The 21,603-nt window shown below is 39.7% G+C and overlaps 1 protein-coding gene across 1 annotated transcript in view; it reads right to left on the bottom strand.

Moving 5' to 3' along the window:
• Positions 1 to 21,603, bottom strand: part of pth2ra (parathyroid hormone 2 receptor a) — a 38,896-nt gene that overhangs the window by 7,948 nt on the left and 9,345 nt on the right. Inside the window, exons 4-11 of the mRNA XM_058622481.1 lie at positions 20,704 to 20,825; positions 19,465 to 19,562; positions 16,747 to 16,930; positions 10,459 to 10,612; positions 8,741 to 8,801; positions 8,507 to 8,573; positions 4,213 to 4,307; positions 1,021 to 1,159 (exon numbers count right to left, since the gene is read on the bottom strand). Coding sequence (XP_058478464.1) covers positions 1,021 to 1,159; positions 4,213 to 4,307; positions 8,507 to 8,573; positions 8,741 to 8,801; positions 10,459 to 10,612; positions 16,747 to 16,930; positions 19,465 to 19,562; positions 20,704 to 20,825 — 920 coding nt within the window. The remainder of the gene's footprint in view (positions 1 to 1,020; positions 1,160 to 4,212; positions 4,308 to 8,506; positions 8,574 to 8,740; positions 8,802 to 10,458; positions 10,613 to 16,746; positions 16,931 to 19,464; positions 19,563 to 20,703; positions 20,826 to 21,603) is intronic.

Genomic DNA, 21,603 nt, shown 5'->3' with positions numbered 1-21,603 from the left:
CAACATGTGTCTTGATTTTCCTTTTTCTTTCTCTCACACTCGGTCTCACCAACATCTGCTGCCCATCGCGTTCAGGCGGCAGCTGTTCCAGGTGCTAAAAATCCAAATCCTTACCCCTGAACTACTGCGCAGAAAGCCTTGATGCTCTGTTATAAATAAATAAAATTCACACAGACAGCTGCTGTCCTTGTTTCTGCACTCACCATGGTCTTATTAAGATTCAGTTTTCATTTAAAACTGCATTAATTCTGCCCTGGATAAGCCTGTCATCCACATTACCCCAGTGTTTGAGTGAGAGAAATTTAAAAATGCTGCTGCTGTCCATTTCATCTGAAAACTTGGGGGCAAAAATTGAAACTTTTGGAAAAGACGACACAGTCGGCCATGTCTGGACGTTCACCATAATTGTTATGTCCAACATTCACATACATTGGCACGCAGCTCCTTTCTGCGTGAGGTCAAGTTGTCTGTCCCACGACTTTCAAAAACACACACAAATCTTACTTATAATAAGTTTTATGCTGTTCAAAATTTAACATGCACAATGTGGTGTGTGACTGTGCAGATTTGTCAGCTGTTAATGTGTGTGTGTGTGTCTGAGAAGGAGCAGGAGGAGCATCACCTGCACGCCTATGTGACCTGAAATAAGATTTTAATTGCTAGGGGGAAAAAAAGAAATCTGACAGTGTTAAAAATGTGTGGGTGTGGAAAAAGTGCAAAAATACTGTGAAACTGCAGCGGGTCAGAGGACATGAGCTGAGGAGTCCACTTCCACTTGCTGTGAGAGTGCAGATGATCCCTCATCATTCTCTGTTCTGTCAAACTTTTAAACGCCCCTGTGAGCAAAATTGGAGCTAGACAGAGCATAAAATAATGTGATTTTTTTTTTTTTTCAATATGCCACTCCATGCTACAGTGGAAACCCCGTCACTCACATACCCTGCTTTATAGCAAGTATTTCTAATGTTTCACTACACTTTGAGAACCATGAATGTAGCTAAAAAGGAACAAAGAAAGTACCTGAAATGAGTTGAAGAACAGCTCACAGTACATGCGGACCTCCCAGCTCGGTCCCTCAAAGGTGTGAGGCATCCCCACAAAGATAATGTAGTGGATTCCAAACACTAGGACGAGGACAAGGGTGGACTTTGCCAGTTTCCTGTGAGACACACACACACACACACACACACACACAAGCAAATACAGAGTTAGACTCCTCAGTTCCTTTTACCTGAATGAAAGTAGATAAATCAGGACAAAGGGTCATTCTTGTAAGGAGAGTTACAACCCCTGAGTCTGTCTCTCATTCCTCGTGTTTGTCTTTCTGTGTGTGTGTGTGTGTGTGTGTGTGTGTGATGGGATCCACTGAGGTTCCAGTATAAGAGCCCTGGTCATCCATCCTAACTATAGTGAACTTCCCTTGGACAGACTACCAGCAGACATCTGCTTGTTTTATCTTTAAATAAACCTTTAAAATGGTTACCTCCACCAAAACGGTTCTGTTTTTTAGCAACTTCCTGTCTACAGTTTTTGACGGATCAATCTGAATCTTTTGTGATGGTAGGCTGAATTTGTTTGTTTGTTTTCTTCTCTGTTCTCAATTGTACAGTGACCTTGGGTTTCGTGAAAAGCGCTGTGTTTGGCAGCAAACACAGTAAATTGGCCAATTTACAGCAATTTAAATTTAACTTCAGACGTGTATATACACTATATGTCGACAACATGTTATCAGAACAGCTCTGTGCTCTCTGAGTGCTCTTGATGTCTCTCTGGTGGGTTTCTTGGAAAGAAGAGGGAGTCTCTTCATTCATGTTGTCATCAGCTTGTCACCTGAGTGTGGGTGTAAGAGCAGATGTGTCATGTGGGTGTCCGGCGTGACCAGTGTGTTGACAAAAATGGACAAAAATAGTCGAATACATGCGATAAAGTTTAATGGGAAAAGTTACTTCTCATACTTCCGCAAGTGTTCCAAAGTTTCTGCTTCCTCTCTCAGCTCAGCTTCAATATAGACTGCAAGTCTGAAGGAACTTTTTTTTTTCCAGCCCACCGCATCATGAACCCCATGAAACGCTCTCATCCATAGCAAATAACAACTTTTAACTTTTCTTGTTGACCTCAATCAGAATCTTGACAGCTAACTTGCACTTAGCTGACAAGGACAATGAACATGTTATGTAAAACCACTTATTTCTCCAAGGACACCAAGTTTCCTGCTGGAGACACACTGTGCATGTTTTTTAGCTTTGGGTGTGAAATAACTTGGCAACTGTTACACATTTAAGTAAAATAACTTTTCATCACTTTTTGAATAATTGCAGTCACATCTTTCCCTCCAAGATGCAGGACATGAACCCACTGGAGGAGGAGGAGTGTTTGACTCACTTGCCAGATGGCTTATTTTCACCCTATGTACATATGTGTATATATATATATATATATATATATATACATATATACATATATATGTATATATATATATATAAAACCACCTTGACTGTGTCAAGCAGAAGACGTGCGTCTGCAAAAAATGGGAAAAGCAATTTCTGTGTGTCTGCATAAATGAATACCTATATACAACGCCATTGCTGTCCAGGTGAACACTTCAACGCACAATTACATTTTCAAGAGCTGGTGACTGGTCTCGAACTGCCACACTGTAGGACTTAAAAGCCGTAGTTTGTAATTTAATTGTGAAAAACATCTCTTTCGTTGAACTCCTTGTCACGTTCACAAGAAAATAATCCATTGCAGACGGAGTGTGGAAAAGGTTGCGATACCCGGCAACTGATACATCTGACCCCCTCCCATCTGCTCTCTGCCCTTAAAACACCCACTGCTTTCTTTTCTTTTTCTATTTTTTTTATCCCCCAGACAACTTAATTCATTAGTGGTTGTCAGGAGAAGGTGAAGAGGTTTCTCACAACCAAAAAGTTGTCTTAGAACCCGATTTACGACCACAGCTTTAAGACTTTTGACTCATAAGTCGTGACAGACACCATTTGACATCCTAGTCCAACCCAGGCCATACACTCATATAATAGAGTGGTTCTCAAACCTTTTATATCCAATTAACACCTGAGGAAATATTGAACTTTTGAAGTAAAAATACAAACTTTTCAGAGGAGGCAGATTTGTTCCCAATAAGATCATTTACTCTCTCATCCTCCTCCTCTTCCTCACATATACTTCACACACTGGTATAGTGACATTAGATGAAGATGGAGCGGGATATAAGGTAATTATTAGTTTTGTTTTCTACACACTCCTCCTTCTCACATACCCTGGTATATACAGTAGCATGAGTATTTATGATTTTCCTCCAGAGCTTCCATGGGTATAATACATGCAATTATACATAACATTTTTTCATTCATTTATTTAGGAATGTAGCAGGATGCCTGGTTGAGTTGGAGGGTCATCGTCTGCATTCTTTTGACAGAATGCATGAGACAGTTTATGGTTTCTCACATGCTGCCATCACTGTCTGTCAATGTATCCGCTACGTATATGCTATTTTTATTTTTATTATTATTATTATTATTATTATTATTTGGCGTTCCCTTATTTTCCAGCTTGGCTTCCAATATGCTGCACCTGATCATTCAATTTTTTTTCTGACTGAGAGTCTCTGCTCATCTACAGACACAGTAATAACAAACGAGCTCGCAGCGTGACCGCACTCTTCTTGAATAGAACACTGCAATTATCATGATTTCATCTGTCACATGGATGCCAACGTCAGCAGGCGAGGATAATAGTGATAACTACAGATGTAAATCCGTAACAATCCCGTGTTAATGTGTGTCAGCACTTACGTCTTTTGTGTGTCTGTGTGTGTGTGTGTGTGTGTGTGCGTGCTTTGACTCATGTAATTGAACGCCGCATGTGTGCCGCATTTGCCGCATAATAATCCCGTCAGGAAACGATTAAAGACACGTATTGACGGGAGCATTTGTTGACTGTGTCCTAAGTAAAGAACGAAGATTCATATCCAGACGCTGTTATGTTCTTCAAGATAAATGCACTCTACAGCAAATTAATACTTGGGTTTGACGCTGAGAGCCACAGGCAGGGGTAGAGGCGTCAGAAAGTAGAGACAGATGCTCTCAGAATTGGTTGGTTCATAAATTCAGAGAGATATCTATATTGTGTAATAAGTACATGATTCATAAAAGCAAACAGCTGGTGTTTACAGATCAGTGCGATACAAACCTGTACTGTTTCCTAGTGTCGTATCGTCCCGCGTTGGTCTCTCGGATTTTGGTGGCCAGCACTCGCACGATGTTCACAAACAGCACAAAGTTGAGCTGAAAGAGAAGAAGAAGAAGAAAAGGACGTGGGACTTCTTTATTCTGTGCGTAAATATCAGTGAACTCACCTCCCGCTATTGTTGTAGACAGAAGGAACACTTGATAATTACATGTCAAAGTGTCACTGGTGTGAGCCAACACACCCGTCAAATGACGAAGATGTTGCCAAATAAAGGATAATGACAGTGTTCGACTCTCACCCACGATACATACTGTCAACTAAAAGAATGCACTGATAAAAACATTAGCGGCTTAACCCTTTAACACAGAGCGTTTGCACTAATTAATGCAGTAATTATGCACTTGTTGCAGGAAGCCGGAGAATCAGCGTCTTTGTCACCAGAGGGGAGAGAGTTGGAAAAACGCCTGTACATAAGTTTCCACTTTTTGGCCTTTTTTTGGACATTAAGACAAAAACGCACACAAACCTTACTTATAATAAGTTTTATGCTGTTCAAAATTCAAATTTAACATGCACAATGTGGTGTTCATGTACAACTACAGTGTTGTTTTTTTTGGTTTTTCTTCATTTTAAATTGTTAATACACTATTTTAACATGCAGTAAAATATTAAAAGTTATTCTGGAAAAAAATGGGCAAAAACACTTAGTCACAGGACGTTTTCCGACCCTTTTATGGTTAAAATAAGCAAAAACACACTGGGTGCAGTATTTTAAACAAGTTAGTATAACGTAAAATAGTTAATGAGTTAATACGTACATGTCCTTTTTGCCAGGTTCTAAGATTTATTCTCATAAATTTTAATAAGGCTGGGTGAAAACTAATGTAATTGAAAATATGGAAATTAGGGCTTATGCTTTCTGCAGTTTAAGACTTGGACATATGCACCGACATTATCCTCTCAATTCTTAGAATGAACCGAGAGGAGAATTTTGATACAGCTCCAGAATACACATGAAAACAAATAGTTACCCATGTGTATGTTGCTATAATCCAGCTATAATGCAACTTGTTCCCTTCAGTTTTTGTGGTCCTCTTCATCTTTCCTCTATTATTATCTATTAAAAATAATTACACAGCAATACATGTGAAATTGACACAAATTGATTTGAAATGTCATTCCCATTTGATCTCTACAGATGCATCCGAGTCTTAGAACTGTGTAATTTCAAACCATTTTTGCTTCGCTTGTAATACAACGAAAATAACAGCAGCGATGAATGATATCGCTATTGGCAAGTATTAGGCATAATGTGTGTGTCTGATTGTTTGGACTCCTTGATGAACCCCCATCTCTCATACTTTTAAAATTTTGTTGGCAGGCTTTGTCAGTAACGTGGCTACACCTAAGTCGTTACCACAGCAACCCATGCAAAATAGGCTGATGATGCCTGGAGACACAAATTCAATCTAATTACTGGCACAAAAGAGTTTGACAGTCTGTCGTGAAAGAGCTGTTTTAAATTGACATTTAGAATTCACCTGCATTATGAAATACTCTAGTTGTATCATCGAAACACAGCAGCGGGACTCTCTATGTGACTCACACCAGTTCAGTGCACTGCGATTAGATTAAATGCAAATGTGAGCAGTGAAATATGAATTGTATGCAAGAAACTATAAGTGTCAATGTGGCAAGAGATGCTGGACTTGTGATAATTGTTGCCAGTGCAATTGTCGTAACATATAGATTACAGCAATTACAGAGATTCGAAAAAAAAGCACAGAAAAGAGGATGTTCAAACATTTTTCCACTATGGTCCCAGGTCGCCTCGCCTCGCCTCGCCTCGCCTCGCCTCGCCGCGGCATGGTTTAGGTTGTTTTTCACTACAAAAAGTACCTACTCAACGTGGGCAGAGTCATCACTGCACTTTGTTTTGCATGCGACACACAAACAAGTGACGAGTGACTTGTAAAGCAGTTGTTTTCAGTGTAACTAAATCATTAGAATGAGTTAATTAAAACTATTTGTTCACTACTTCCTCCATGATCAGAGCACAGACTCCGTCTGACACAGTCAATGGACTCAAATACAGCGGCAGGGTTTGTGATGCCGCTCACAATCAGTTAATCTGTTAAATATTGAGATTTTAAACATTTCCCTGGACACTGTTGGAGATGAACCCATGTTTTTAGGATTGTTAAGTCTTTTTAACTGATCTACAGTTCGGCATTGTTCGGCCGATAAAGACTAAACTCAATAAAGACTAAACAAGACTATAAAAAAATAAAACGCTATATGACACTAGATACTCAGTCTGGCCTAAACCCATGTACAAAATAAAAACATTTCTACCACTCTTCTTACAGTGGCTACATTTATTTTAAATCGAGTATCTTTTACCCATACAGAAATAACTCTACTGTCAAGAGTATAACAAGGAACGGTCCAGCGTGTGATCTTTTTGTCAAGTCGCCAGGTTGAATTGATTCCTGTGTCCTCGGGAGCTAATTTGTTCCCGCCAGCAGTGTGTGTGTGATCATCCCTAAAACCCCAAAGGTGTCTCTGATTCAAATTTACAGGAGGTTTTTCCATTTGCAGCTCAGTGGCCACTTAACACATGCAGCACAGACGACTCCCGTTAGTGAGAAGCCTTTAAGCACATGTGTCATTTTGATTCATTTGCTCGTTATCTGAACAAAAAATCACTCACATTATTCCCGGGTTTGTGACATATACAGTATAAACAGTATACATATACTGTATATACATCAGTTAATCTGTCTATGAGAAGTAAAGAATCTATTGTGCTGATACTGAGTGTCTTTGGCAGAGGTGTGCGCTCTCCAGGGAGGATATCATGAATATGAAATATGATCTATGTCGTTTTTCATCTGCCACTTTCTTTTCTAAAGTTGCTTTACCTTTCAGTACGGGGACAACAAAAAGAGCCCCTTCTTTCTCTGAATTGCTTTGTGATTAGTCAACGTGCTCCATTACAGGCAGCAGTGAGCAGATGTTAGAGGATGTCTTGTTATTTGATTTACATGACGCGTATAGGCTTGGGTATTGTTTGGATTTTATCCATTACAGTTTTGATTCTAATGCTGCTTATCCATTCATTTTTTTCATAAATTCCAATATTCCAAGCACAAAACACTGTAGTTAATTTAATTTTGAAATTTAAAACATAATTCCAGTTAAATTTTTCGAGCATTTGCCACAAAATTTGATATTTGATAAAAATTCGATGCTCCCTTTCTCCACCACTCTGTCTGTGTGTGTGGAAAGATGCTGATTCGCCGGCTTCCTGCATCAGTGTCAGTGAAATTACCGTTTTTCCCGACCAAACCACCGCGCGTCATTACGGGAATGCAAAGAGCGCTCGCCCAATCGTGTCGCCCGGCGATACGCTCTGTGTTAAAGGGTTAATGATTTATTTGTGATATGGAGCAAGGAAATATTTACGTTTAGTGAAAAATATGAAAGCTTCTTTTCATTATTGAATAAAATAATAATAATTAATTGCAAAATTCCATTCCAGTACGGTAGAAAAGCTGTCAAACATTAAACAATTACAAAAACGTCTATTTCTCCTTTTTTCATTTAATAATTGAACACTTTTACAAACATGATTAGCTGCTGTCACATTTGTTAAAAACTTAATTTGTTCCTGCATGTTACAGATGTAAACAGTTATTAACTCAACAGTATCTTTTCAAGTTAAATAACTTGAAACACTGCTTGTTAGTATAAAGTATAAAAAAGAAAAGAAAGGATGCATGCTGCTTTTATACATTTAATTTAAGGTTTAGAGGAAGTGAAGTTGAGTGATTCTGACACAAGAAAACTACCCGTTCTATATAGAATGGTAATCCAATTCAGTATGACTGCATATGTGCAACAGCTGCCAGTAAAGGTAAAGGTTTCTATCAGTATATTTTATGTGCTTTTTCAATATCTGATTAAAAACTACCTGGATTGAAACACACAGTATCCTGAAACTTATATGAAAGTTTAAAAAATATACGCTTAAGAGAGGTGAAAAAAGTCCAATAGTGTTTCAATAAAGGTTCATTACAAACGAGTAAACTGGAAAGTGATTCTGAGAATAAAGATGATGTTTAGAAAATCAAAAAAATGGAAAAAAGTGGACACGAGAAGTTAAATTACCATTTTCTTTTCCCACGTTTAAAAATTCTGTTAACGTTTGTGGTACATTTGGATGTAAATTAGGCTAATATCTAAATGCCAAAGCCTTTAGTCACATCCGCACGTGGAAGATTTGTCTTACCCCAATAGCTGTCAGAATGGGAACCTGATAGATCCACTTAATGTTGCCAGCACTTAACTCCCAACATCTGCAGTTGATACAGAGACAGAGAGAGAGAGGGAAGAGGAATTTAAATGTCAGCACAATTAAACACTAAATGCTACACGTATTATTCAGGCCGACAACTTTGTTGACCTTTTGTGATGATGATCTACAAATAGACCTAAACAGAGTGTGTGGTTTTCTCTCTCTCACCTTGCGTCTGCCAGAGTTGCCCTGACGATTGCCCACACTGCTACAAAAATTGCTGGAACACCTGAAATTACACACACACACACACACACACACAATGAACTGCACGCTCTCTCCTTATGTCATTAACAGTAGTTTCATGGTCACGGTCGCAGTTGTTGCTGTTGCTGTTTTAAGGCAGTTGGAGTCTGTAATATCGCATGCTTGTCTCTTTATTTTATTGATTTATTTGTTTATTCCTATCATAGTCAGTCAGTAAGTTAGTTAAATGTCATTTAATTTTAAAATACATTTCAAAGTCAAATGACTATCTTCCATCGGCAGCAGCGACTAAAGCTCAAGACTCATCCTTTTGCAGGTGATTCAACAGGTGAATGAGAAGGACAGGTGAATGAGGAGGACATGTGACTGAGGAGGACAGGTGAATGATGAGGACATGTGAGGACAGGTGAATGATGAGGACAGGTGAGAACAGGTGAATGGTGAAGACAGGTGAGGACAGGTGAATTAGAAGGACAGGTGAATGATGAGGACAGGTAAGTGAGAAAGTTAAAGCATTTGAGCCATTTTGACTGATAAAGGTTTGCCTTTAAATAAAAACAATTCATGTGAGATTTCAAGATCAACTAACTTTTACACTGTGTGTCAGGTTCAGAACTTATCATATACTGTTTGCCCGAAAATATTCATAAATTCCAGAAATCTGCATGTTAAGCAGTCCAGAAATATCGTTCTCAATATGAGCAACTGTGATTGTGCCACTGTGTAATTGTGGTTGGCAGACGATTATCCCCCTGAGGTGCTCATTTAAATAAAGCAGCTTCATTCAAAATCAAGGTGAAAGGTAAAATTGTCAATGGATGATGAGTTCCCCTCCGTTTCCCAGCATTATTTATTGTGTTTACTAGATTCAACACAGAAATAGTGAGTTTGTGTTGACTTCAAAGATTCACTGAATATGTGAGACGTAGATGTAGGAGCTTGTTATATCAACAACATCAGGAAGGACGTGTGCTGTTACTGAGTGGTGTAGAATGGAAAAAACACAAATTAATTGATTATGTACCAGTGCTGTACTGGTCTTTAGCCTTACACATCTAATGTCCAATTATACTAATTGTGTGTTTTATAATAATAATAATAATTGTATTGTCTAGTTATCTTTTCTTTGTATAAGTCAATGCACTGCTTAATTGAAGAACTGCATAACGCTCATGTTATTTCTTCTTCATTTTCAGACGTGACTCCTCTGTAAAACATATTTGTTTGGTGCATAAAATGTCAGAAAATAAAACGAAATAATTCCGTTTTAATGATTTGTTTGTGACATGGAGCAAAGAAACCAGAGAACATTCACACTTAAGAAGCTGAACAATCTGAAAGCTTGTTTTAATTATTGGAAACAAAAACACTCTGATTCATCGATGATCACCATATTATCAATTATTAATCGATTGCAGCCCTACGGAGACATGTGTTTAATGCCTGGCAATACAATTGGACCTGTTTAAGAGACTGCAAACAAGCTGCAAACATTAGTTTACTTGAATTTGGTTAAAACAATCTCATAAGCTCCTGTGACCCTGATAAATCTACACGTGAAGGACTATAGTTAGCCCTTTTACTGAACTCTACCACCTTAACACATTACATTTACACCTGAATGCACACAATGGAGGGGGAGATGTGCGACATAAGAAATGTGCATTTTCATAGCTCACCCCATCCAATCAGCGTGAAGCCCCAGAGGTATATGGAGTCTGATCGGAAGGCCATGAAGATGAGGCTGTGAAGGTAGAGGCCTTCGACCAGGATCCAGTAGTAGTTGGTGGCCAGAAAATAGATGAAGAGCAGCACTGTCACTTTGCACCCAATCTGATGACAAAACAATCCACACATTTATCACATCTGAGGCTGTTGTGCTGCCGAACTGTCGGCTGTGTTGACATCATTTTGTGTGATCGCAGAGTTTCCGTTGTTTTTTGCCGTGCACAAAGACAGTGAAGAAAAGTCTGCCGCGGTACAACTGTGAATACGCAGTTAACGAGGGTCAACCACCCACGCGTGGCCCACGAGAGTTGCTTGGTCACGGTAATTTAAAAAACTCATGAAATTAGTCCTTTTAAAAAAAAAAAGTCATACAAAGAAAAATCACCTACATTAAAATTAAATTCTGTCGTCTTTTGTCTCGGACGTGGGCAGCTCGCAGGGATCGTGGCACTATATTGAGTCACGTCTTTAAATAAACGCAATACGGCAGCAAGTACGTGACACAATTATTGTCATTTTAATCTAGAAAAGTTAATGGAAGAGAAATCTTTCCCTTTTACTTTATTCCGTCTGGAGATAAGACGCACAAACTGATCCATCGTACATTACTGTTCCCTGCTATGAGACAAAAATGTCCTCAGTCTTATGCATGTGGAACCGAACTTATCTCTATGTGGCCCTGTGACCCCACCTTTTGCCCCATGTCAGCTGGGATTAGCACCAGCAACCCTCATGTGGAGGATAAAGCAGTAGAAGATGGATGATGGAATTAAATTGAAATACTATAGGAGAACAGAGATCCGGGGCCAGCCTGCCTGGTATTGATAATTTGGGGGGAATCTGTCAATGAAAAGGAGCCTGTGTGGTGTATGAAGAGTGGAAACTCCACGGCACCATTGATGAGCAGCTGGAGAAGGACATATGTGAGTGAATGTGGCTATTTACAACCCATCCTGTCACCCTGTGCTGTGCTGCAAGGTCTTGATCAAGCATATAAAATACCTCAGCACCTCCATCCAGAACAAGCTCATACACATTTAGTCACAGCGTGTTCAGCCGGACATCACGGCTGAAATAAACCAAGCACCGTTGTTTTTTTTCCCAGTGATTGTGGATAATGGATTATGGTGGTGGTGAGCTGCCGTGACTTGTGTGACAGTCGCCGCCGAGTGCGTAATTCGTTGTCAGGTGTTGTTAAAGCGAGTTGATTACATGTGTGTATGTACCTATATATAACTTGTCATTAGTCAGTGGTCATTTCAGTGTCTTTTCATTGTTCTCACCGCTCAGCGCCATGGTTCTGATCACTCCTCTCTACTTTTCCAGTACAATGTTAACAGCCGGGCAACCTCTCTAATTCTGCCTTTCTAACACATCTCGATGCCCCAACGTTCATCTATTTCCGAGGACAGACAACCTTGCGGTTCTCTTATCCTCCCTCTCTCTACAGATTTACGGATAACAATACCCTTGTATAGAGAATCTATGAAAAACAAGGTTGCAGAGAGGCCTTTAAGTGGGAGTTTGTAAGTTTGTAAGTTATAGCTCGTCTATAATGGACACCAGGTCTGGACATACTGTATGAATGTGTGAGTAATTACACTTAAAAGTTTAACAATTTTCTCTTACAAAGAGCACAATGCAACAATTATGGCTGTAATGATGCTCTCACTGAAGACTGAAAACATAATGATAATAATAATATAGTCTGTCCTTTCTGTCCCTGCACATATGGCCTTTTCAAAGATTTCCCCCAGTTCTGATGCTGTATTCCTCAGTACAGTGATTGAGCATACAAAATCAAGTGTGATCGAGTGGGATGCTAACCACCCATGAAACGCTGTGGAGCCGGTGTTTGACTCCAAAGCTGAAGGTAAAATTAGCCCTGTAGTATCTTGGAATCCTACCCTGACAGGACAAGTTCATGTTTGACAGCCTGTGCACCAGGCTCCAGCAGAGGCTGGAATGTGGCAGACCTATGGCAGTGATGAGAGTCTGATAAGTAACGGATTACAGGCATGGTAAGGAAACTCAGCGCTGCAATCTGCAATGGAAATGATAGGAAAGGAAGTGCATTAATGCGTCTATGAGAAGAGTGTTCTAAGAGAAGCACAGAGAGTACTGAGTATGAGCTTTTGTTCTCTGGCAGGAAATACAGAGTAAGAAAATACAGACTCACTCTATATTGACTCTTTAAAAACTCATTTGTGTCCTCCTCCATCAGCGTCCTCAACACCACTTACAGTCATAGGCTGAGTCATGTGTTTGTCATGTGCTCTATGTTCAGAGTGTTCTGTGTGCAACGTGTTGTTTTTTCTTATTCTACATACGTATCTATTTATAAACTGTGATATACTGTATGTAGCTTTTATATATTAATTGTAAGAGACAATATCATATTGCATCTTGTTGCTGTTGTTTTCATCCTTACTTCTAATCCTTCCTTTATATCTAATATTTCTCGGGTATTTTCTCACTGGGGACCGTGTGCACTGGAGGTTGTTTTCTCTCTGGCTCTGGGGAAGCTGTTGTTGGTAAATTGAGTTTGTGCGTTTTTTTCTTTTTTCTTTCTTTCGCTTGTCTCCCACTGAGTTGTCGTTTGTATTCTGTGAATTAACTTTATTCATATTAATAGAAATGTAGGTGTATTTACTGTCAACAAAGGGCTGAGCTTACAGGTAGATGACATACCCAGTATAATTGTCCCCCTTTTCATGTCAGATGAAGGATCTGTTTTTAAACTGTTTTAATGCATTGTTTTCAATTTATTAATAGAAATGGGCAAGGATTAGGTAAATTGGACACTCTAAATTGACCGGAGGTGTGAGTGTGAGAGTGGATGGTTGTTCAGGTCTCATGGTTGCACAGCCCCCCCCCCCCCCCCCCCATGACCCTGATGTGGAGGATAATTGGTAATGTTAAAGCTAACTCTGCTGGTGTTCCTGAAAGTAAGAACAAAACAAGGGGGTACCACTTTTTAGCCACAACGCAACACAACACAGCTGTGGAACCAGCTGTCTAATGGTCTTAGAAACACTCCATCCATTAACATTTTTAAATCCAGACAAGTCTGATAATGCTTTTAACCAAACGAGTCTAACATTAATTAAACTTTTACAAACTATTGTCATTTGTTCATTTTTCACGGACGCTGAGAGAGGTCATGGTCGCCACTATATTTCTTAAGTCCGTCATATCGAGATAACAGAATAATTGAATACATTAATGCGTCATCACGAGATAGCAAGTCTCGTTTTCTCGTGATAAGAGACTGAATAGTGTCCAATCAGTGTGAGACAATCAGTGTCTCACACTGATTGTCCCCTCAAGCACTGCCACTTGTCATGGAGGACTCAATGAACTTGTACGAATTGTTGTTGTGGTGGTTTCGGTAACGGGACGACGTCCGGTATTCTCACGCTACTACCTACTACCTAGCGCAAAAACACCCATGAAGGCGGCGAGGTGCACAGATTAATCTCCCATAATGTCTGTGGGTCGACCCTACTCATCATCCCGAGATAAAGCACCAATTTATAACAAATTAATTATTCTTTAATCATTTTACTGCTTTTAATATTTGTAATGTTCTCAAACTTTCTTTTGCACTCTTTTTAATGATTCTCATTTAACCTTGTAATTAGTCTCTGTGTGCAAAGAAAAATGGACGATAAATAAAACTGCCCTTGCCTTGTTTGCGCGTCTGATTTACCACGTCTCGCCCCCTTCTATTTAAATGCTTAGCAGACTATTGGATTTTGACTTTGTTCTCCGTGTCTGCTGTGTTGGATCCAATCTGTAGTGTTAAGAATGACATGGCATCTCCTTTGAACTCTCTTTCTGGGAAGTGGCGTCTTTCCAAGCAGATTTAAATATTCATGCCTTTACCATGGAAACAACTGTTACTGATGATCCTCCAGCCTCAGGGTGTTTTTTTTAATCATGATGTGAATCTCAAGGCCCACACTTACCTGAGGACCAGACTCATGCTCGGCCTGGAGAGTAGCTTCATTAGAATTAAAGATGTTGCATGAGACTTTTTAGCTGTTTTTAGCTATTTTGACGTCCATTGTCTATTTTAATTTCGATTTTTTTTTTAAATGATAATGACACATAGTCTTTCTCGTAGTAACAACCCGACCACAACACATGAATGATGCAAAGATACAGAATTAAAATCAGAGCAAACTATTTACAAGAAATGAAACAGAACCCATAACCAGCGGCAATGCAACACATCTCTGTCACAGACGTGGTCACAGACCTGCTCCAAGGCCTTCAATTCATAGCTCATCAATGTGCTGTCAGCACCCGGATGGTTAAGGGCATTGAGTACGGTGGCGAGGTCAGAGATAAAGTCCAAATGCTCCAAGGAGAATCCTTTTTTTAATAGATGTAATTATCTCCGTGATGTACTCTGTTACAGGTCACTATTACAGGTCAGTGGCGCCGCAAAGGCAGGATCATATTTAATTATACAGGATTACGGCTGCTGGCGCCACAGTTACAGGTTTTCTACAAGTGGTTATTGACGGTATTGTGTGGGAATTATTTGAAGTTACAGTAGATCAGTGTTCAATCTGTCAAAATGACGGACAGGCTTCAGATTTTGCCGTCATGCAGTGGCACAGGACTGAGGCAGAAAAGGCTCCGTCGTGTATGTATGTTTCTGCAACACTGTCAATCAAAAACTGACTCCGTCTTTCAGACAATTCATGCAATCATCATAGAGAAGACGAGTGTCTGCGTCCGCCTACTGCTCCATTGACTCCCAGAGAAGCTGAGCTTCTGTGGAAGTGATGTTTTTGTCCCATTTGTCCAATCACAGTGAAAGAAACCTATTCTGGGCCGTCCCATAGAGAGCAGTTGAAGCTGAGCTTCAAGTGGTTTTAATGCGGAGGCTGCTATGGGAATACGAAAAATCACGTAAAACGATCTGTCATCTGCAATAAACAGCTAATTCTGGACAAAATAGTGACACGTTCTAAGCGCATTCTAATGCTCGTTTATTATTGAAATGTAAATACAACACAATACATATTTGACAACACTTTAGCGGACGCTAAACTTCCCCTGCTGTCTAAGAGCACTCGCCACTGCCGCCATGGTAGAAATAAATCCATCAATGACGGAGAATTCTCAGTTAACATGACCAATTTCAGGTTGATCACACTTGATTTCCAGGCAGGAAGTATGGATTATCTGGGTGGAACTAATCTGCAGTGGCGGGATTGGTGTCAGGGCATTAAAGAGTGACGCACACAGTACCTGGGAGAGCACATGGTGCAAAACAATTTAGGTGAGAGAAGCTGCTTGAAGCTACTCATGAACAGTGATGAGTTCTGCTGTCAAACTGTGCAGGACTGATTCTTTCTACAAGCTCTGTGTGGCAGCAGGTAAGAAGAGACATGAAAAACTGAACTGAAACACAATGTTACCCTTTTTTTCTGTTTCTGTTAGCATTAGCTTTAGCCACGGCGGCATTCACAAGTGTCTCTGCAGTTTAACTCTTTACTCTTTAGTGTTTGTTGTTTTCTTGTCTGTTTATTTGTGTTTATTTAAGGTAATCTGAGTTTAGTTTAGTGTCATTCATAAGCATTTTGTGTGATAAAGTATGGCGTGAATTAAGAAGCTGAGCTTCAAGTGGTTTTAATGTGGAGGCTGCTACGAGAATACGGTTTGTGTATGTAAATATTTGGTGCCGTTTTCAGTTATTTACAACGTGTGTGTATATTTTGTGTTTAGTCAATGGTTTTCACCTACTGATGAAGGAAACCTGCTTTAATCTCGGGTTGAACACTCAATCTCTTTCAAGTGGGGGAAAACTGCACATTGATTAAGCCATGAAATGTCAGCACAATAATTCATCCCATCACTGAAAGTGGAGCGAGACCTTGACAATCAGGGTTTAATGAGTATCAGAGCATCGAGGACCAGGTCCGGTCAGGTTTCCCATTACTCATACAGTACATTGACACCCTCTATCACAGTAAAAAAAAAAGAAAAAAGAAAAACAGGGAACAGAGAAAATGGCTTGCACTGCAAATGGACTTCTATCAGCAGAGAGTTGAGAGGTGGACAGATTGACTTGAGACACTTGTTGCACATAGACTGTCCATGCTCATCTGATGAGGACAGCTTAGGACAGAGAGCTGCAATCCTGCCTACTGTAGCTTTAAATGACAATGTGATTTATGGCATTAGTTTAGACTTAAAAAAAAAGAAGGCAGACTACTTACATACTGAGATTTGTCCAGCGATGCTATGCTGACTGTTTTTAAGTTGTCCAACAGTGCAGAGTCGAAGTCTTGCAGTCCTGCACTGGAGTGGACGACTTTGTCCTTCACAAAGATGCTGACCGCTCGTAACATGAAGGAAACAAACAGGTGCATGTGGATGTAGTTTCTGGTGCAGTGCAGACGCCTGCAAAGACATGATTTTCACAAATGGATATATAATAAACTGAAATGCAGTACAGAGGAGGATTTAAAGGTTTATTATTCATTTATTTTTAAAGGCAAACTCTAAAGTAACAAATTAAATGGTCCATAGCCTTCAATATAAAAATGTTTCCGAAGAACCTCAGTGAATGAATGTAACATATAATGGTCTTTCAGTTCGGCTCTCCTCTCTTCACGCACATGCGGAACCCTACCCTGTTCCCACAGCATGTTCTCCAAAAAAACTTTTTTCCTTTTATTTGCTAGTTCAGTGGGCAACCTTTTAAAGATCAAAAACAGACTGGCCTGCATTGTTAAGGCAAAAAGATTTGACGTCTCTCTGGGAGAGGCAAGTCAGAAAGAAAGCCACCTCCATTGTCCAACCGCAGCGCATTCCGGCTAATGAGTTTGAGGTCAGCGCTACTCTGCACCCCTGTGTAAAAGTAATCACTTTTTAAATTCCTTTTATTCATTCAGCTATAGGGCTGCTGAACGTGGACAGCTGTCATTTTGAACAACACTTTAATGGAGCAATTTAAACCTAAACCTGCAGTTATTTATTATTTTATTAACAGACACAGAAACTGTGATGTATTTATTTCGATCACCGTTTCCTTGACTTCATTGTCTGTCGATCTGTTGGTGGTAATTGTTGTTAATAATTGAGGCTGGCTGCATGTGATGCAGATGTGGTGAGCTGCAGATGAATTAATTGCACCTTTGGGGATCAATAAAGTTGTCTAAATGTAAACCAGTAAGCACAGGGGGAAAGTGTGCCCATGTTAGTTTAGTTGATGAGTTGTTGCTGCTGTCCTATTTACTCCTCATAAACACTGTGGTTAATCCTCCTGTATAGTCAGATGAGGATGATGAAGTGCTATCTAAATAGTTGCCAGTGAGGGTTGGTTTCAGGGTTGGAGTACTGCTTGAATCTTTGCAGTGTGTGTGTAGTTTTTTTCTGGGACGTGCAAATATATTTCTGCATAATTTAGTTTTTTCGTATCTAATTGTGTGCCCATGTCAATGTTGTGTTTACTATGACTGAAGAGACTTAACAGTAATATGAGCTGTGGGAGGTTGAGGAAGATGCCAGATACAAGATTTATATGCCGCACAGCAAAAAACAAACAAAAACATCTTGACAGCTCTTTCTGAACTGATGCAGAACATTTTCTGTCTCTGATATTTTCCCTGATCCCCCCCGGGAAAAGTTAGATGCTATTGACTCAACTTTCTGCTTCACTTTCTACTAATCAAATCCTGCAACCCACTCTTTTTGTGAAATTGATGGTTTTCAAATCAGGAGGCATGTTCTTTCTCATTTTTGACAGTTAAGCGTCTGAATTGCTGATTGCTACTGAAACTTTTTGCATCCGTGCCTTTTGTGAAATATTTTTCAAATGAACCCAAATGAACGCGTCCATGGTGCTTGCAAACTTGCTTTATTTCATTGTTTGACATTTTATCAGGATAATTATTGACATTTACTGATTTGAAACTTTTTATTGTGATAATGTCTTTGACCATATCGGCCAGCCCCATGTTTGGATACCCCTCAGGTAATTTGAGGCTGCTTTCATACCAAGCTTGTTGTTCCAAAACCGGGGGTCAGTTCTAATGAGCATGTGTGAACGCAGCAATCGCATGCCATTCAGGTTCAAATCAACTGGGCTGAGACCACCTAGAGAGGGTGGTCTCAGCTCGCTTGCAGTGTGTACACAATTCTCCTCCTCTTATACCTCTGTGGTAATTGTGTGTGAGTGTTCTGCAGTACTGTAATACCACATGGTGCAAAAATCTGCCCACTGCTGTGAAATCGAAATTGCTTCATGAAATGAAAATCTGTTCAAAGATAGTCGACCAACTGAAAAAGTTCATCATCCACAAAAACATGGAGACTGGCTGAGAACATTGCCTCTGACCCTAACCATGTCTTGAACCATGAATACAAACTATTACCACCTCCGACCGGCGCTACAGGGAAGACTAAATAATCTTCAGTCCATCTCGCGCGACTCTGTGGTTCCTGGGCAATAGTAATGTTTAATGTATTTTTTTCCTGTCCCGTATGTTTTTACAAACAAGCTGCTGCCATGCAAGACACATTTCAGACATGTTCTGACACTACAGTATTATTATATCGTATCGTATTTACCCCCTAGTTTCTTGCTCAAATTGGAAATGTTCACATACTCATCACCGGTATCTCACCATCCAGAGAACGGCAATAAATGCTACTGCCCACACTCACTGGTGGTAATCCATTTTCGATTACGGGACTACAGGAAAATTCTGACTGATCACAAAACAGTTAATACACGCGTATCGTTAAGGGGGGGTGTCGAGTCTAGACTGCAGTGTGAAAACAAATGGAACTACAGTTAAGTGCAACATTGTAACCTATTACTCCCTGAATCTGAATCAAATACAGGTATAACAACCCTTTCAAGTTGAGAGAGAGTAAGGGTAATGGGAAATGAAACTGCAATGAGAGGAGATGACCATGTGCACTCTTACCTGAAGTACCCAATGATGAGGATTGCCACAAGCAGCGAGCTGAAGGACACCGCATACCCAACAGTGTACATGACATACAGCCGCTCAAAGAACTCTTGCTGTGAACACAGAGGGGGAAACATTTAAGATTAAGAACCTCACACTTAAATGGATGAGGTGTCACGACTTAACAGTGTTAGGATATGTGCTGATTACTAAAGTTGAAAGATGCTAATGCTGCTGTCCGCACAAGAGTGAATCACTAACTAATCCCGAGGTGCGACGGTAATTAAATGGTGTCGGATTTATTACTGTACAGTATGTGGGCAGCTTTAAAGACTGAATCTCTGAAAGATGAAGGTCTTTCAAAAGCTTAAGAACTGGAAGAGGTATTATCAGCTGTAACAAAGCCTGTGTTAGTCACACAATCTGTGATAACATCATCCTTTTCAAGCATAAGTCGGACCGAAAGCAACCTGAAGTTTCATCTGATAACATGAACAAAAGGTGGCCAGAGCTTTATCCACTGTAGAGCCTTTTCATTTTCACTAAGAGCAGGGCTCTGGCTGTATCAATTGCACATAGAGTTTGACAGATTGTACATATACTGTAGTTGTTGTATAGGTTGCATATTAAATCCTGAATATGAATCCTTATCTGGATGGATCGCAGCCAACATTTAATCATTTATGCCTGTCTGAAGAAAATTTCATGCAAATCTGTTGTTTACTTTTCGGGTTATGTTGCTCAAAGTCAGACAGACGGACACAGTATTTATCTATCTCTATCTCCAACAAGCATCTGTCGTCAGCAGGAAAATAAAAACTAAAACATTCCAATTCTAGGGGAAAAAGTTAGCTACTATAGCCAGTGCACACAGTGGCCTTATAGATAAGAAGCGACTTGTATCTCTTGAGAGGATGCAAAATTTACACCTGACAATTCAATTTGCAAATATTGACAATTGTGCAATTCTTTGATTGAACTTAGCTGTCCATAGTTCGAACTCGGAGACTCTGTGTGTTTGTGTCAAGCAACCACAAAAGAGAAATGGCGGAGGTGCAACCAAAGGCACATTTAAGGGGAATTTTACAGATAAGAGGCTGAGAGGAGGATTGTTTGGTTACCACGGTTATTTCACGAAACAGAGCAGCGTATCTGTGCAAGAAAATAACCAAGTAAAAACACAATAACAACCCAAAAGCCCACATTAGGTGTGGGCTCTTGTTATTATTGTATGTATGTCTGCGTCATTCTTACTCTCTCTTCTTCATCATTGGGCTGAAGGAAGCGCAGGCACTCTGAGTAGTTGGACCATGTTTTGTTCCAGCGGTCGATAAACACCCAGGAACCATTGACATCACATTTCCTGTAAGCATGACCTGCAAACACATACACAGATACAAACATGTATGAGCGTGAGCCCAAAGTGACCATGTGGGTATAGACACACATGTATATACACGCGTTTGACTGACTTCTCTTTCACCTCGTCACCTGTTTACTCTGTAGCACCTATGTGTTGTGGAAAATAACAAGCTTCTCATCATTATTACGGCCCTTTTTTCCCACAGCAGGCATTTAGGCAGTAGGAAGAGCACAGGTGAAAAAAACAAAAAAAACAATCTGCAGAGTGTCAACAAAACAGCATGGGCCCTGATCTGACTTCACTTAACCTTCACCAAACTCTGCATGTGTCACATCCATGACATGATTCACACAAACATACATGTAAATACATGTAAAACATGTTATAATGTAAATTATTGGAAGTCTGTTATATAAAGTGATATTTCTCTAGTTCCTCCTTTTCCCCTCATATTTAATTTTGCTGGTGTTCTGTGAAAATCTCAGATTGTACAGGACGTGAACGTTAACCCTTTCTTTTTACGTTACTTGTTTCACTGGAGTCTGTTGTGTAAAATATTTATTATTCACTCAAATGATTGCGTTCTATTCTAATTAAAGGAATACTTCACCGGTAAAGTACAGTGAAGTTTTCCTTTAACTTTGTTATAAATAATGTGATTTACTGAGAGAAAAACACGGAGGCTGCAAAACATGTCGTTGAAATTTGATGAAACATTAGTTTCTGTACTTTGTAGGTACACTCAACTTGCCAATATGGTGGCACATATTACTTATTTCTCATTTTTGTAT

Source organism: Solea solea, chromosome 2 (assembly GCF_958295425.1).
Source record: "Solea solea chromosome 2, fSolSol10.1, whole genome shotgun sequence".
Classification (NCBI taxonomy): Eukaryota; Metazoa; Chordata; class Actinopteri; order Pleuronectiformes; family Soleidae; genus Solea; species Solea solea.
The sequence above is the reverse complement of the archived record's forward strand: the minus strand, read 5'-3'. Positions and strand labels throughout refer to the sequence as shown.